Genomic DNA, 17,988 nt, shown 5'->3' on the forward strand with positions numbered 1-17,988 from the left:
ATGAAAAGAAGAAGAAGAATGAAAAGAAGAAGAATGAAAAGAAGAATGAGAAGAAGAATGAAAAGAAGAACGAAAAGAAGAATGAGAAGAATGAAAAGAAGAATGAAAAGAAGAAGAATGAAAAGAAGAAGAAGAAAAATGAAAAGATGAAAAGAAGAAGAATGAAAAGAAGAAGAAGAATGAAAAGAAGAATAAAAAGAAGAAGAAGAATGAAAAGAAGAAGAAGAATGAAAAGAAGAAGAAGAAGAATGAAAAGAAGAATGAGAAGAAGAATGAAAAGAAGACTGAAAAGAAGAATGAGAAGAATGAAAAGAAGAATGAAAAGAAGGAGAATGAAAAGAAGAAGAAGAAGAATGAAAAGAAGAGGAAGAAGAATGAAAAGAAGAAGAATGAAAAGAAGAATGAGAAGAAGAATGAAAAGAAGAATGAGAAGAATGAAAAGAAGAATGAAAAGAAGAAGAATGAAAAGAAGAAGAATGAAAAGAAGAAGAAGAATGAAAAGAAGAATGAAAAGAAGAATGAAAAGAAGAAGAAGAAGAATGAAAAGAAGAATGAAAAGAAGAGGAAGAAGAATGAAAAGAAGAAGAATGAAAAGAAGAATGAGAAGAAGAATGAAAAGAAGAATGAAAAGAAGAAGAAGAATGAAAAGAAGAAGAATGAAAAGAAGAAGAAGAAGAAGAATGAAAAGAAGAAGAAGAAGAATGAAAAGAAGAAGAAGAATGAAAAGAAGAAGAAGAAGAATGAAAAGAAGAATGAAAAGAAGAAGAAGAAGAATGAAAAGAAGAATGAGAAGAATGAAAAGAAGAATGAAAAGAAGAAGAAGAAGAATGAAAAGAAGAAGAAGAATGAAAAGAAGAATGAAAAGAAGAAGAAGAATGAAAAGAAGGATGAAAAGAAGAAGAAGAAGAATGAAAAGAAGAAGAATGAAAAGAAGAATGAAAAGAAGAAGAAGAATGAAAAGAAGAAGAAGAATGAAAAGAAGAAGAAGAAGAATGAAAAGAAGAATGAAAAGAAGAATGAAAAGAAGAAGAAGAATGAAAAGAAGAAGAATGAAAAGAAGAATGAAAAGAAGAAGAAGAATGAAAAGAAGAAGAATGAAAAGAAGAAGAAGAATGAAAAGAAGAAGAAGAATGAAAAGAAGAATGAAAAGAAGAAGAAGAAGAATGAAAAGAAGAAGAAGAAGAATGAAAAGAAGAATGAGAAGAAGAATGAAAAGAAGAACGAAAAGAAGAATGTGAAGAATGAAAAGAAGAATGAAAAGAAGAAGAAGAAGAATGAAAAGAAGAAGAAGAAAAATGAAAAGAAGAATGAAAAGAAGAATGAAAAGAAGAAGAATGAAAAGAAGGATGAAAAGAAGAAGAAGAAGAATGAAAAGAAGAAGAATGAAAAGAAGAATGAAAAGAAGAAGAAGAATGAAAAGAAGAAGAAGAAGAATGAAAAGAAGAAGAAGAAGAATGAAAAGAAGAAGAATGAAAAGAAGAATGAAAAGAAGAAGAAGAATGAAAAGAAGAAGAATGAAAAGAAGAAGAAGAATGAAAAGAAGAATGAAAAGAAGAAGAAGAAGAATGAAAAGAAGAAGAAGAAGAATGAAAAGAAGAATGAGAAGAAGAATGAAAAGAAGAACGAAAAGAAGAATGAGAAGAATGAAAAGAAGAAGAAGAAGAATGAAAAGAAGAAGAAGAAAAATGAAAAGAAGAATGAAAAGAAGAAGAATGAAAAGAAGAAGAAGAAGAATGAAAAGAAGAATAAAAAGAAGAAGAAGAATGAAAAGAAGAAGAAGAATGAAAAGAAGAAGAAGAAGAATGAAAAGAAGAAGAAGAAGAATGAAAAGAAGAATGAGAAGAAGAATGAAAAGAAGACTGAAAAGAAGAATGAGAAGAATGAAAAGAAGAATGAAAAGGAGAATGAAAAGAAGAAGAAGAAGAATGAAAAGAAGAGGAAGAAGAATGAAAAGAAGAAGAATGAAAAGAAGAATGAGAAGAAGAATGAAAAGAAGAATGAAAAGAAGAATGAAAAGAAGAAGAATGAAAAGAAGAAGAATGAAAAGAAGAAGAATGAAAAGAAGAATGAAAAGAAGAATGAAAAGAAGAAGAAGAAGAATGAAAAGAAGAATGAAAAGAAGAGGAAGAAGAATGAAAAGAAGAAGAATGAAAAGAAGAAGAATGAAAAGAAGAATGAGAAGAAGAATGAAAAGAAGAATGAAAAGAAGAAGAAGAATGAAAAGAAGAAGAATGAAAAGAAGAATGAAAAGAAGAAGAAGAAGAAGAATGAAAAGAAGAAGAAGAAGAATGAAAAGAAGAAGAAGAATGAAAAGAAGAAGAAGAAGAATGAAAAGAAGAATGAAAAGAAGAAGAAGAAGAATGAAAAGAAGAATGAGAAGAATGAAAAGAAGAATGAAAAGAAGAAGAAGAAGAATGAAAAGAAGAAGAAGAATGAAAAGAAGAATGAAAAGAAGAAGAAGAATGAAAAGAAGGATGAAAAGAAGAAGAAGAAGAATGAAAAGAAGAAGAATGAAAAGAAGAATGAAAAGAAGAAGAAGAATGAAAAGAAGAAGAAGAAGAATGAAAAGAAGAATGAAAAGAAGAATGAAAAGAAGAAGAAGAATGAAAAGAAGAAGAATGAAAAGAAGAATGAAAAGAAGAAGAATGAAAAGAAGAAGAATGAAAAGAAGAAGAAGAATGAAAAGAAGAAGAAGAATGAAAAGAAGAATGAAAAGAAGAAGAAGAAGAATGAAAAGAAGAAGAAGAAGAATGAAAAGAAGAATGAGAAGAAGAATGAAAAGAAGAACGAAAAGAAGAATGAGAAGAATGAAAAGAAGAATGAAAAGAAGAAGAAGAAGAATGAAAAGAAGAAGAAGAAAAATGAAAAGAAGAATGAAAAGAAGAAGAATGAAAAGAAGAAGAAGAAGAAGAATGAAAAGAAGAATAAAAAGAAGAAGAAGAATGAAAAGAAGAAGAAGAATGAAAAGAAGAATGAAAAGAAGAAGAAGAATGAAAAGAAGAAGAAGAAGAATGAAAAGAAGAAGAAGAAGAATGAAAAGAAGAAGAAGAAAAATGAAAAGAAGAATGAAAAGAAGAAGAATGAAAAGAAGAAGAAGAAGAATGAAAAGAAGAATAAAAAGAAGAAGAAGAATGAAAAGAAGAAGAAGAATGAAAAGAAGAAGAAGAAGAATGAAAAGAAGAATGAGAAGAAGAATGAAAAGAAGAACGAAGAGAAGAATGAGAAGAATGAAAAGAAGAATGAAAAGAAGAAGAAGAAGAATGAAAAGAAGAAGAAGAAAAATGAAAAGAAGAATGAAAAGCAGAAGAATGAAAAGAAGAAGAAGAAGAATGAAAAGAAGAATAAAAAGAAGAAGAAGAATGAAAAGAAGAAGAAGAATGAAAAGAAGAAGAAGAAGAATGAAAAGAAGAAGAAGAAGAATGAAAAGAAGAATGAGAAGAAGAATGAAAAGAAGACTGAAAAGAAGAATGAGAAGAATGAAAAGAAGAATGAAAAGAAGGAGAATGAAAAGAAGAAGAAGAAGAATGAAAAGAAGAGGAAGAAGAATGAAAAGAAGAAGAATGAAAAGAATGAGAAGAAGAATGAAAAGAAGAATGAGAAGAATGAAAAGAAGAATGAAAAGAAGAAGAATGAAAAGAAGAAGAATGAAAAGAAGAAGAAGAATGAAAAGAAGAATGAAAAGAAGAATGAAAAGAAGAAGAAGAAGAATGAAAAGAAGAGGAAGAAGAATGAAAAGAAGAAGAATGAAAAGAAGAAGAATGAAAAGAAGAATGAGAAGAAGAATGAAAAGAAGAAGAAGAATGAAAAGAAGAAGAATGAAAAGAAGAATGAAAAGAAGAAGAAGAAGAAGAAGAATGAAAAGAAGAAGAAGAAGAATGAAAAGAAGAAGAAGAATGAAAAGAAGAAGAAGAAGAAGAATGAAAAGAAGAAGAAGAAGAATGAAAAGAAGAATGAGAAGAATGAAAAGAAGAATGAAAAGAAGAAGAAGAAGAATGAAAAGAAGAAGAAGAATGAAAAGAAGAATGAAAAGAAGAAGAAGAATGAAAAGAAGGATGAAAAGAAGAAGAAGAAGAATGAAAAGAAGAAGAATGAAAAGAAGAATGAAAAGAAGAAGAAGAATGAAAAGAAGAAGAAGAATGAAAAGAAGAAGAAGAAGAAGAATGAAAAGAAGAATGAAAAGAAGAATGAAAAGAAGAAGAAGAATGAAAAGAAGAAGAATGAAAAGAAGAAGAATGAAAAGAAGAAGAAGAAGAAGAAGAATGAAAAGAAGAAGAAGAATGAAAAGAAGAAGAATTTCAGTACAGCAAAAAGTGTATCTGCAGAGAGCTCCGCTATTTCTGACAGTTCTGACAGTTCCTTCACATTTACAGCGATTGAAACATTGTATCTATTTATTTCCGAATAAAAACATCTGTATCCTAAATGGAAACAAATAGATACAATGTTTCAACCGCTGTAAATGTGAAGGAACTGTCAGAGAACTGTCAGAAATAGCGGAGCTCTCTGCAGTGACACTTTTTGCCGGCTGATCTGGAAAAATTTGATTCGTGCATCCGAAGTTTGCTAAAATTCGGATTCGGTGCGAAACGAATTTTTCCTAATATTCGAAACGAATTCCACTTCGCCAAGTTCGATTCGCTCATCTCTATATATAATCTTAGTAATGTCAATTTTTCTCAAAATTGTCGGTCTTTTTTTTTAAAGTACAAAAAATAAAAAAACGCACAGGCGATCAAATACCACCAAAAGAAAGCTCAATTTGTGGGAAAAGGACGTAAATTTCTTTGGGTACAGCGTTGCAATTTTCAGTTAAAGTAACGCAGCGCTGTAACGCAAAAAATGGTCTGGTCAGGAAGGGGGGTAAATCCTCATGAGGGCAAGTTGTTAATGCAGAGGTCACAGATGGTTGGTGAGTGCAATATATTTTCTTATGGTGGTGGAGCACAAAGGATCTGCATGGAGCAATTTATTTGGCACCAGAATATTATGCACCGTTGTTTTTGATCCACAACTTGGGGTAGGACTCCTCTTTTTGTTTTTGAGTAGTATGCATGTATAGCGCCATACCTTTTTCATACCTAATAGCCGATCTCCTCCACTCTTCCTACCAGTCCATCCCCCACAGCTATTCCTCCCATACCACTCTCCCCTCCCTCCTAGATTGTAAGCACCAAGGAGCAGGGCCCTTGAACCCCTCGTGTATCGCATTGTATTGTTATTGTACTGTCTCGTGTATTGCCTCCCATTGTAATGTACAGCACCGAGCAAACTGTTGGCGCTATATAAATACTGTATAATAATAATACCTTACTTCATTATATGGTCACAAATAAAAACTTTTGCCTTCAGGTATGAAAGGATCTAGATAACCTCCATTCTATTGATGTACGCCATTTTAAGTATTAAGTTAGGTTTTTGCAGATATATTAGAAGTTTAATGAAACTGTTTCAGCTTGCACCAGAAAGTATAAACAATCATAAGACGACCCTGACATTGTCTTTGCCCGGCTATTTCTCAGAAAGCTAGCAAAAACAATTTATACCAAGAAATGTATATGTTATGTTTCATGTAGTTAGCTCATGATGGAAACTTACAAGTTACAGTTTTGAAACTCGCTCCCCCCCTCCCTTATTTTTTCTGTATCCTATATAATCTTAGTAATGTCTAATAAACTTTGAACATCTCTGAACATAAGCTGCCGTTATTTCCGTGTTCAAGGGGCGTTCCCAGAATTCTGCTGATAAACCAAGAATCTCTCCACAGACCGGGGGTCTCTGAGGGGATAAGAAAATCATCCTTTTAAGGTATACTTTAATGTTAGTACTGATACCATTGTTGGGGGGTTACTATCACACCTACTGACACCAATACATGGGGGGGTATTGTATGCTTAACTTCTTCAGTGTGCATTGTGAAAAACTGCAAAAAATGCAGCAGGACAGAAATTTTTGGGAGTTGAGGTGCAAAAATGCGTTGCTATTGTGCAACCTTCTGGAAGTGTTGGGGGCCACACTTGAGGACCTCTATAGTTTTCCAGTTGACCACCATTGCTTTAGAATAGCATTGTGATAGCAATACAAACAATATTTATTGTTGATAACCCAATATAAGCTTCCTTGAAAATCTCCTTTCATGTTGTAGGGGCTGCCTGTCTGCTGGTCTCCTCTTTCCACTAATTCCTGGATTCTCTGTATGCGTTGCAGCAAACTGAACAGTCTATTTGCTTTTAGTAAATCAACTCCTGTGTGTCTGCACCTGACCAACAGTCTGTTAACAGTGTCAACAGTCTGATACTGTCTGCTGTTGCTGTGCCATCTTTTCTGAGGTCTACCATCTGCCTTGCCTGTTTTCAGCTGCTGCCCCTAGCACCAGCGATCAGCTAAACCAAGGTTCTGCCTGGGTTCTTCAGAGGTGTCGTGAAAAAACATCTTAAAACTGCCCCACATCACCCAAAAATTGTCAACAAGCCAGCAAGTGCAGCAAGACTGCCCTTTTTTGTTACAGAAAGCCGCAAGTTTTTACTGTACAACATTACAACTTTGGGCACCGAAGCAATTTGGACTCCAAAACAGCACTCTTTTTTGCCCCGGACCTCTTTGTCTGCACTGTGGTCATGTTAGCTAAGTGAGGGAGAACAGAAATGCTGGAATGCTAATCAGTACCAGTGTGCAAAGGTATTTTTGCACTGAAAAAATAAATCACCTCCAATGTTGGCTGTCCTATGTGTGTGGATGCTGCAATATTATGTAAAACGTTTAGTTTCTTTTTTTTTTTAAATGGAGTGCCTCGAGATTATGCATAATTTAATAGGGTGCCTTGACTGAAAAAAGACTCAAACACTGGTCTAAAGGACTCCATGACAACAACCATTTTTTTAATTAAATCAAATAAATCCCATTAAAATAGCACAAGGCATTAGACATAAAAACAAGCACATACTGTTTCAGATTCTTCTTGGTGTATTATATGGCTATGCATGGCCGAATTTGCCACAAGGCAAACAAGGCACTTGCCTAGGGCGGCACTTTTCAGTGGGGGCGGCGCCGCACCTCGGTAAGTGATGTCACTACAGCAGAGGAAACCAGTGAGGAGTAGGAGTATCTGGCCTCCCCTGGACACTGCCGTCCTCAGGGATCATCTCTCAGTCCTGGCTTCTCACCGCCATCCACTGCGGAGAGCTCCGGGAGCTCCGACCCACAGCGCAGCCTACAGTCTGGCCGGGCGCACTGCATACTGGGAGTTGTAGTCTTTCCCCCACTTCCTGCCGCCTCCACAGGAGCGAACTACAATCCCGGCAGGGTGTGCGGGGAAAGGACTACAACTCCCAGCATCCAGTGCGCCCGGCCAGGCTGTAGGCTGCTCTGAGGGTCAGAGCTCTCCACAGTGGATGGCGGTGAGGAGCCAGGGCTGAGTGATGATCCCGAAGGACGGCAGTGTCCAGCGGAGGCAGGGATCTCTGTCACAGAGAGGGAAGGGAAATGTGGCTGTGAGGAGGATACATACCGGCAGTACATGGCTCCCCCCCTCAGTCTCCGCCCCTCCACCAGGCCTGGTGAGTGATCTCCATCCTGCTACTCTGTATACCATGTATACTATTGTGGGGGCAGAGAGCTGACAGAGACTGACCAGAGAGAGACTGCCAGGTGACTGACTCATACCACTAACTGACACCTTCACACCGTTCATACCACTAACTGACACCTTCACACCGTTCATACCACTAACTGACCCCTTCACACCGTTCATACCACTAACTGACCCCTTCACACCGTTCATACCACTAACTGACAGCTTCACGCCGCTCATACTACTAACTGACACCTTCTCACCGCTCATACCACTAACTGACACCTTCTCACCGCTCATACCGCTAACTGACACCTTCTCGCCGCTCATACCACTAACGACACTTTCTCGCCGCTGATACCACTAACTGACACCTTCTCGCCGCTGATACCACTAACTGACACCTTCTCGCTGCTGATACCACTAACTGACACCTTCTAGCTGCTCATACCACTAACTGACACCTTCTCACCACTCATACCACTAACAACACCTTCTAGCCGCTCATACCACTAACGACACCTTCTAGCTGCTCATACCACTAAGGACACTTTCTAGCCGCTCATACCACTAACTGACACCTTCTCACCGCTCATACCACTAACGACACCTTCTAGCTGCTCATACCACTAACGACACTTTCTAGCTGCTCATACCACTAACTGACACCTTCTCACCACTCATACAACTAACGACACCTTCTAGTCGCTCATACCACTAACTGACACCTTCTCGCCGCTCATACCACTAATGACACCTTCTCGCTGCTTATACCACTAATGATACCTTCTTGCTGCTCACACCACTAATGACACCTTCTCGCCGCTCATACCACTAACTGACACCTTCTTGCTGCTCACACCACTAATGACACCTTCTCGCCGCTTATACCACTAACTGACACCTTCTCGCTGCTTATACCACTAATGACACCTGCTTGCTGCTCATACCACTAACTGACATCTTCTAGCCACTTACACCACTAACTGACACCTTATTGCCGCTCATACCATTAACTGACACCTTCTAGCCGCTCACACCAGTAACTGACACCTTCTCGCCACTTATACCACTAATGACACCTTCTTGCCGCTCATACCACTAACTGACACCTTCTCGCCACTTTTGCCACTAATGACACCTTCTCGCCGTTCATACCACCAACGACACCTTCACAGAAAGATGTGGCCGACCACTAAGTTCCACCCAGCAAACGTTGGTGCACTAGAGACAATGGGGGTGCTGCGAATTTTGTGTTGCCTAGGGCAGCACAATACATAAATACACCACTGTTTCTATGAACAGATAAGCTAATGAAGTTCCAAACAGTAAAGCACTGTCCCTGTTGATGGCAACATTACTGGAAGAGCACCTGCTCATTTTCATTTGTAATATATTGCCATGTTGCAAGTGTGGTTGGAGGAGTAACACAACAGCATTTCAGTTTTTATGAACACACATCTTCTACTACAGTGGTATAAAAATACATTCATTGTCCATAAATCATTTGCGTACTTACCTGGGAGATAATTTGCAGCCATTCTGTATGAAAGTACCAAGTTTTCCTGAGGCAGCTAGCATTAGTCCCAGGTATGGAGGAGAAGGCTTCATAGGTCTAGAGGAGAATTCTGGATGGAACTGCACACCTACAAAGTACGGGTGATCTGAAGACAAAAAACTCAATTGTCAAACCAGTTAGCGTCTTGCTTGTCATTTTAGCAGTTTTTTCCATACATGACAGGGTGAGCAAACTCAATTTTCCAAAAAAAATAACAAAGACATAGACAAAATGGGATTTGAAGCCTTTTCTATTTCTGTTTCAGAAGCAGTGTATTTGCAGAGAGTTCATATAACTGTACTTTGGTACTGCTCTTTAGACTACAATACAAAATATATCTCTATAATGCTCCTAAATTCCTGTTCTGCTTCTGAATCAGATCTACAAAATAATATATCCCTTTATTGCTGCTAAACCCTGTTCTGCCACTGATTGAGATCTACATTGCAAATTACATCCTCTCATTGCTCCTTAACCCTTTTCTGCCACTGATTGCGATCTACAATATAAATTATATCATTTTATCACTAGCATACCCTGTTTTGCTACTAATTCAGCAGCAGTCCATTTTCAAATCTATAATACAAATACATACTGTATATTGATCACTATTAATGGATACTGGGGTTAACCACTGTTTATGGATACTGGCAGTTGTATGGATCGTCATATGTATGTCTATTTGTTATATATATATATATATATATATCTTCACTCAATTTGATGATAGATCAAGGGTCTTAATTATGTTTCATCACACATTGAAATACTTTGTTATATAGTCCAATCTTACGACATACATCTCCTAGATTGTAAGCTCCAAGGAGCAGGGCCCTCCTATCCCTCTTGTATTGAACTGTATTGTTGCTGTATTGTCTCCCGTTATATTGTAAAGTGCTGAGCAAACTGTTGGCGCTATATAAATCCTGTATAATAATAATAATATTTTGGTGTGTTCAGATATGAGTTTTTATTTTATATTGTTAGTTTTATAGTTCAAAGAAAGTGGAAGGAACCATATTCATATAATGTTTACATCGCATATATATGAATGGAGAGATGGACTTTTTTGGTGTCCCCTGGGATATTTTTAGAGCCCATGCTCTAAAGGAATTCACAGACATAATTGTATTTATTTAAATGTTCAATAAAACAATATGTATTAGGAAGACATGTATAATTGCATTGTACACACATTTTTTTCTTTGTTTATCTGAGAATCCACATTTGTGAAATGCGGAGAGACAGATAGATATCTTTATAAATACATCATTTTTTGGCACCTATTTTATTGGCACATATCTATGTTAGATAGCTAAAAAGACAATGGGATTGATTTACTAAAATTGGCTGTGCATGGTAGCCAACCAACATCTAACTTCAACTTGTTCAATTAAGCTTTGACAAAAAAAATGGAAGCTGATTGGCTTCTATAAACAGCTGCACCAGATTTTGCGCTCTCCAGTTTTAGTAAATCAACCTCAATATATTGTTTTTAAGAATCATGTATATAAGAGGTTTTTAGCAGGTTTTAATTAATTTATGATTTTATAATATGAACAAATATCTTCTTTAAGTGCCTAAATTTTTTCTCTATCCACTGATATTACTTAGCTTTATATGTATCTGTTTGGTAGCTCTTTTAAAGGGGAAGTGTTGTAGCCCCTGAAATGTGCTGTTTTTTTATGATTGAATTGCGATCAATTAAAATTCTTCTGGACTCTTTTGCCTTAAGCTCTGGTGACCATTTGCATATTTTTACAACACCCCATTAATCGTTCTGAAAATAACAGTGTCATTAACATACAGAAGTGTACTAACAAACATCCTGCATTGACCCTAGTTCAGCAGGACATTAGTGATTGGCGTATATCAAAAAACTATTTGGGCAGTTAGTTCTTAACCCAAGCTTGGTCAGCTCAACGACATCTACACGGGTCACGTGTAGACTAGACACATAGTTTTCCTATTCTGAGCAATATTCATCTTATATATTTGAGAGTCTTTAGTTTACTTTTTACTTGGCCCCTGATTAAGTAGCAGGAAAAATCATCAAGTGTTAAATGAGAAGAGTTATTTATAAATGGAACTGTCTGTATGACCCCACAATAGCTAGACCAGCAATGGGCAAACTACGGCCCGCGGGCCGTATACGGCCCGGCGGACCTTTTAATCCGGCCCGCGGAGCGTGATACTGTCAGGATGGCTGTCAGGATGTGTGTAGGCGGGGCAGCGTGACGAACGCAAGGGGAGCTAGGCTCCTCTCACAGTCCGCCCTGAAGAACGGTGTAGCATGAAAATCTGTCTCCTATGAGGATCTGTCCCCCTCGACGTATCTGCGCATGTGCCGGAGATCGCCGATCGGCTGCTAATGCCTGAAACTGGCACATGCGCAGATACGTCGAGGGGGACAGATCCTCATAGGAGACAGATTTTCATGCTACACCGGAACGGCGCGGGAACACGGCGAGAGGAATGCGCGGAGCAAAGGTAAGTGAATTGACACAGGGGGGACTTGGGGACTTAATATGGGGGATGAATTAATATGGGGAATGAATTACTATATGGGGGATGAATTACTATGGGGGATGAATTACTATATGGGGGATGAATTACTATATGGGGGATGAATTACTATGGGGGATGAATTACTATGGGGGATGAATTACTATATGGGGGATGAATTACTATGGGGGATGAATTACTATATGGGGGATGAATTACTATATGGGGGATGAATTTCTATATGGGGGATGAATTACTATGGGGGATGAATTACTATATGGGGGATTAATTACTATGCTTACTATGGGGGAATATTACTATACTTACTATGGATGACACATACACATCATTCATCTACTCTTGGTCCGGCCCCCGGGTCCAATATATGAACCCATTGCGGCCCTCAAGTCAAAAAGTTTGCCCACCACTGAGCAAGACAGTAGAACAGCAACCAGATGTAAAACCGCCTTGTAAAATGAGATTTAGGGAATGACAGTCTAAACCTGATCACAATTATTTGCTGTGATGTAAAGACAATGTTTTCTATTACAGACACAAGTACACATTAAAGTGTGTGTAAACTTGAATAATACATTTCCTTTATTTTCTCCCTTTTGGTCCATTTGGACCATTTAAGGTGTTTATTATATCTGTTCAAAAAGTGCCCAAAATATGAGCTGTTCATTCAGCCAGACATCTTTTGAGGTGACAATTTCCTCTACTCTCTGCCTCTGGACTGTTATCAGTTCCCTACTATCTCTGTGGACTACAAAACACCTCTCCTTGTTATGGAGAAGAGAGGCAGGTGTTATATAGTCCCAACATAGTGTTATATTGTCCTAACAAACTCCCCATCTTAGGGTGACAATGCTGCTTTTTTTTTTTTTTTCTCTTTTTCACAAGTAATTTTTGCATGGTATCTCAGATCACAGTATTTGATTGTTGATAAAGTTAATGCACTATATTTAGTTTATTTTATTTGAGATTTCCTGGATTTGAAGTGAGGAATGGGATAATGCTTAACGCCTGAAGATTTTATATAAATGTGAACTCGTGGTGGACTTTTGTTATCTGCATTGTGGACTTTGCATTTTGGAGATTTTGAATATACTGGGGAATTGTGGGGTAGAATTTGAGGATTGTGGAAAAGGTTTATGTTATGTTACCAGCACATGTGCATACAGCATATTTCCAGAACATGCAAATGGCAGAAATGTTATGCTAGAGGACGTTTCAGCCTGTAAACATCCGCGTGCATGAAGACTAAGATGTGAGTATGTGGACCATCTTAGAAACAGCAAGATACTAATGTTGATTTACTGAATGAATTAAAAATCAATTGAGTGTATATTCATTTTAGGTATTCAATACTTTGTAGCCAAAATATGTACACAGGAATTTGCTTTTACATGATTGGATGATTGAATATTTACACAATTTATAGGGTGAAGATTCTCAGGTCCATTAGTAAATCCATGCAATAGTTTTGGGCTTCTTGTCACATTTTGACATGGAGGACAGAGGAGGATAAGCTATGCTTCTGGATACAGCTGAATCAATCCTAGTTAACTAAAACATAACATAAACATTAAATATTAACCTTCAAGTTCAACGACTTCCATTCTCTGTCCCTCGGTGTCGTGCCCAACAAATCTTAAGCCTTTTTCTTCAAACCGCTGTGTTAGCTCTGGGTTTACCTGTGCAGAATGATGGAGATTTGTCACAGTCTATCAAAGATTCTCTCTCCTTGACTGCAAGTATGAAGCACATAAAGTGTGATAATGCAATGCTCACACCATGAAGGTGACTTTCACAAGTCCCAAACTAGTTACATTTCAGCACAGTACATGGTGATGAAACATGTTTACAATAGACAAGAATGAGCAAAATCCTAAAGAAAATGTAAAGCTTTCTATTCCTGAGTCAGTCTGACACATTTGCACTTGTCCTATGAGATTTCAATTATGTGCTTGTTACTGCACCTCTTCACAATACACCTCTCCTTTTAAATGGTCTTCTGATGGAGATGAGAAATTGATTCCTTAAAAAAAATACATTCCCAAGTAATTTTGGAAGCAGGCAACAGACATTACTTAGTAAAGTGCAAAGTGCAATGGAGTACCAGGAGCTGTAATCGTTGCCATTTAGAAATAATTATGCACTGTTATGACTACCTGTAACTTAAAGTAAACCTTGCACCTAAAATGCAAAGATAGCATTTTAAAGGCAAATTTGTCTTTATTAATTTTGTAAAAAGACATATAAAAAAAGAACAGTGGAGTACAGACAAGCGGGACCAGACCACTGGTCACACACAGTGAGACAATCAATGAAGATAATGACAATTTATAGATAAAGTTGATCCAGGGAATATCCGATTGCCTCTCGGGGGATCAGGAAGGAATTTTTTTCTCAGCAGGAGCAAATTGGATCATGCTTTGCTGTTTTTTTTTGCCTTCCTCTGGATCAACTGTGGGTACAGGATTATAACTTTCTTTTTTTTTCTGTGGTTGAACTGGATGGACTTTTATCTTTTTTCAGCCAGACTGACTATGTAACAATCTGTACATCTCAATATGAGAACAAGAAAAATATCAGTGTACAATATAGATATAACACAGGGACACACCCAAAGGTAAGGCATAAAGAGCGTCAATATTCGTCCCTAGATAGCGAAAATTATAAAATTTAGCACAGAGGAAAACACATAGGAAAAAGAAAGAGACAAGAACAGGAAAGAAGAAAAAGCAAAGGAGGAGTCGGGAACCAGGAAAAGACGGGGGCAGGACAGCAACGCGGACATACCACATCTGGAATGTCAACTAAAGAAAAAAGGGGAAAGGGGGGGGGAAATTATCAGAGGGGCATAAGCATATGCCCCCGGACAAACAATAGGGGGGAGACAGTAACAGGTCATGTCGAGGGCAGAGAAGCCAACCTTTGCACAAGCAACTGTGAGCCCTTTAGTCCATATGAACGAGGTCTAGGGAGGCACTATAGGTGAAAACAATTCTTGAAGGGCCACTGAAGAAGAGAAATGGAGCCAGACCGACCACAATAGCTTATGTTTCTCATAAGTGTCATTGGCAAACATCAACATTTCTTCCATGCGCATAATATCATTAATCATGGAGACCCATAAAGACAAAGGAGGAGTGGTGGCTGTCTTCCAAAAAAGATGTATCAATTGGCGGGCCACAGACAGAAAAAAAACACAGTAGGCATTTCTTCTGGGCTGTTAATGAACCCGGTAATATAGACAAAAGTGCAATCTCCGGGGAAGAGGCCAAGGGCTCACCATAGATTATATTATAAATATCAAAGACTTGAGACCAGAAGGTTCTATTACAATCCCACCAAATATGAAGATGAGTGCCCACAGCCTCACCACATTCCCCAGCAAAGGTTGGATGAAGAAGGAAATATCCTATGCAAGGAAAAAGGATCCCGATACCATCATGAGAGGAACTTAAAATTATTTTCCTGTGAGTAGCAGGATACGGAGGATTTATGGGTAAAGTGGAACAATGTAACCCACTCTGCATCAGAAATATCTCTACCCAGATCCCGAGACCACACCCTAGTATAGGGTGGAAGTTCAGAGTGAATCGCGGAATGTAATAACCTGTAGAGGGAAGTTAAGAGATGTCTGGGAGGCTCAGAAAGGAAACACAACCGCTCAAACTCATAGAACAGATGACGTATGTGAGAGGAAGAGTACAAATTTTTACAGAATGAGGATAGGTGCAGTAAGCCAGTCCCCGAGACCACCCGGGAGAATAGGGAGGCCCGTTTGAGGATGGATAAAGACACGAGCTACTGTTCAGGAAGTACAGGAAAAGGGACCATGAACAGAAGACCCCGTCCCTTGTGGAAAAGAAGGGTTGTCAAATAGAGACGACAGAGGGGACTGATCGGAAGACAGGAGGACATTAAAGCCATGTTTATACCACAAACGCAGAACCACCAACGTTAAGGGCGATATGCCAGGGAACTGGTGCAAATCATGGCCGTAATCCCAAGGGAGGGCCCGAAGATCGACTGGGGATAGGTCTTGTTCCACCATAGAAGAAGCCTTACGGAAGGGTCTCTGCAAAGACAGCATTTTACATGGGCCCCTTCCTGTAATGCATCATAAAAGTTTGAAAAATTACCTCTAGGGGGAAAAAGTTAAAGAGCATACTTACCTTTCCCAAAGCTTCCTGCCGGACTTAAATCAGAATTTTAATCAGAAGGGGAAGTTCCGCTTGTTTGCATCCTCCCCCCCTCCACTGCCACATTTGGCACTTTTTTTGGGGGGGGGCCACTTCTGGGTCAGTGACCTGTGAGGAAGTTTGGCCCCACCTCCTTCCCCCCACAGCCTTCTGGGACACACATAGATCCCAGAAGACTGTAAGACCATTCCCAAAGTGCTGCGTGGCTTGCACCTGCATAGTAAGAAACCGGCTGTGAAGCTTTATTAAGTTTCCTTAACTTAATATGCCAGCTTCTGCACCCGAAGTCGACTGAAGAATTGGCTCAGGTGAGGACATCACTGGATCCCTGGACAGGTAAGTGTTCTTATATTAAAAGTCAGCATCTACAGTATTTATCTAATTTGACAAATGTTTTGGGGAGGCAGACAGAGCTGCTCTTTAAGTGAGGGTGATGTCATCCTTCTTATGGCAAGATCTTGGGAATTTCCTCCCTGAAAAGACACTCCCAGAACTGTGTTACAGAACCTTCTCTTAAAATTTAGACAGTTTATGTTCTGATCTGCAAGGAATTTTTTTCAATTTTTACTTTGCATTTTAAAAAGGTGTGGGGGCATTGAAAAAGTGAGCTTTGCACAGTGGAGGAGAAGCGCAAGGTCTCTAACATCCACCAGCTCCGTGATGTCGTCATGGAGGAGTAGAACAGGACTCCGGTGGCAACCTGTGAAGCTCTGGTGAACTCCATGCCCTATAGAGGGTTAAGACAGTGCTGGAAAATAATGGTGGCCACACAAAGTATTGACACTTTGGGCCCAACTTGGACATTTTCATTTAGGGGTGTACTCACTTTTGTTGCCAGCGGTTTAGACAATAATGTCTGTGTGTTTAGTTATTTTGAGGGGACAGCAAATTTACACTGTTATACAAGCTGTACACTCACTACTTTACATTGGAGCAAAGTGTTATTTCTTCAGTGTTGTCACATGAAAATTTTTGCTCTTTTTACAATATATAATAAAAAAAATTAGAAACCCAGTGGTGTTTAAATACCACCAAAAGAAAGATCTAGTTAAAAATGATAAAAATATAATTTGTGTACTGTGTGGCATGACCGTGCAATTGCCAGTTAAAGTAGCACAGTGTTGATTGGCAAAAAATGCCCTGAAGGGGGTACAATCTTGCTGGAGATCAAGTAGTTGAGAGCTGCTTAGCTTGGGCTGCTGCCCCACACCATTAGGCCTGTCCATAGTTCTGCACTTCATATTACAGGCAGTATAATACCAAACCCATTATATGAAATAATGTACATTTTCAATGCATGTCTCTTGTAAAAAAAAATTTTCATCATTTCCACAATTTGGATTCATTAAGAAACAAAGGTGTTACATAACGTTTTTTTTTGTTTGTGTGACAAGTCACGTCTTTGGGTACAAAAGAGTGAATCAGCTCAGTCAAACCTAAGCATGGGCAAGGGGCAAGTTCTAAAATATACACGGCACAGAGTCACAGTGATATGAACCACCTTTACTGACTTCTGCTCATTTTACATTTTCCATGTAATTTACATGCAACAGGGTATGCATTAAATCTATAGCAGGACCCTTTGAACTAACTGTACTGTTTCCCTTAATTTTCCTGAGCAAACTGTTGGCACTTGACATTTCATTTTGGATTGAGCAGGGGGTGGTTACAACTCCTATAATGTTAGCATCAGTGTACCATCGGAGAGAGTTTTCCTAATTTCTTGGCCTCTGGACACAACGTGAACTAAAGTGAGAAAAATCTCCTTTTAGACCCTTGCCACCAAAACAACTGTGCCTACTGGAAGATTTCTTCTCTGTTCCTGCTCCAGTGACAAATCAAAATTTGATTCCAGTGACAATGATCACCAGGACAGATAAGAGTATGTGACTCTTTCCAGCAGGAGTACAAACAGCAATACAAACAAGGCAGGGACTCTAGCCCTTCTCCAGAACATTAAAAAAAACTATCAGTTTTAAATAGACTTTAAGCAGAACTCCAGCCAAACATTTTTATAGTGTTGGATAGAATGAATGAGGAGTAGTTTGAATCTCCTTTAGGTTCTTAGAGAGCTTTTCCTTTTACTCTCTGTATGTTGCTGACACACCGGAAGTTACAAGAAATCTCCCCAGTGATGACACAGG

The 17,988-nt window shown here is 38.2% G+C and overlaps 1 protein-coding gene across 6 annotated transcripts in view; it reads right to left on the bottom strand.

Moving 5' to 3' along the window:
• Window positions 1-17,988, bottom strand: part of CTPS2 (CTP synthase 2) — a 306,531-nt gene that overhangs the window by 53,258 nt on the left and 235,285 nt on the right. For 5 of the 6 annotated variants that reach the window (XM_089693658.1, XM_089693654.1, XM_089693659.1 and 2 more), the window contains 2 exons: window positions 13,231-13,327; window positions 9,087-9,231 (listed from right to left, as the gene is read on the bottom strand). In XM_089693658.1, coding sequence (XP_089549784.1) covers window positions 9,087-9,231; window positions 13,231-13,327 — 242 coding nt within the window. Of the gene's footprint in view, window positions 1-9,082; window positions 9,232-13,230; window positions 13,328-17,988 lie in introns of those variants that run through there. The other variant, XM_089693656.1, reaches the window with a different exon arrangement.

Source organism: Staurois parvus, unplaced genomic scaffold, assembly GCF_062004578.1.
Source record: "Staurois parvus isolate SC_StPar_1 unplaced genomic scaffold, SC_StPar_1.0 ptg000635l, whole genome shotgun sequence".
Lineage (NCBI taxonomy): Eukaryota > Metazoa > Chordata > Amphibia > Anura > Ranidae > Staurois > Staurois parvus.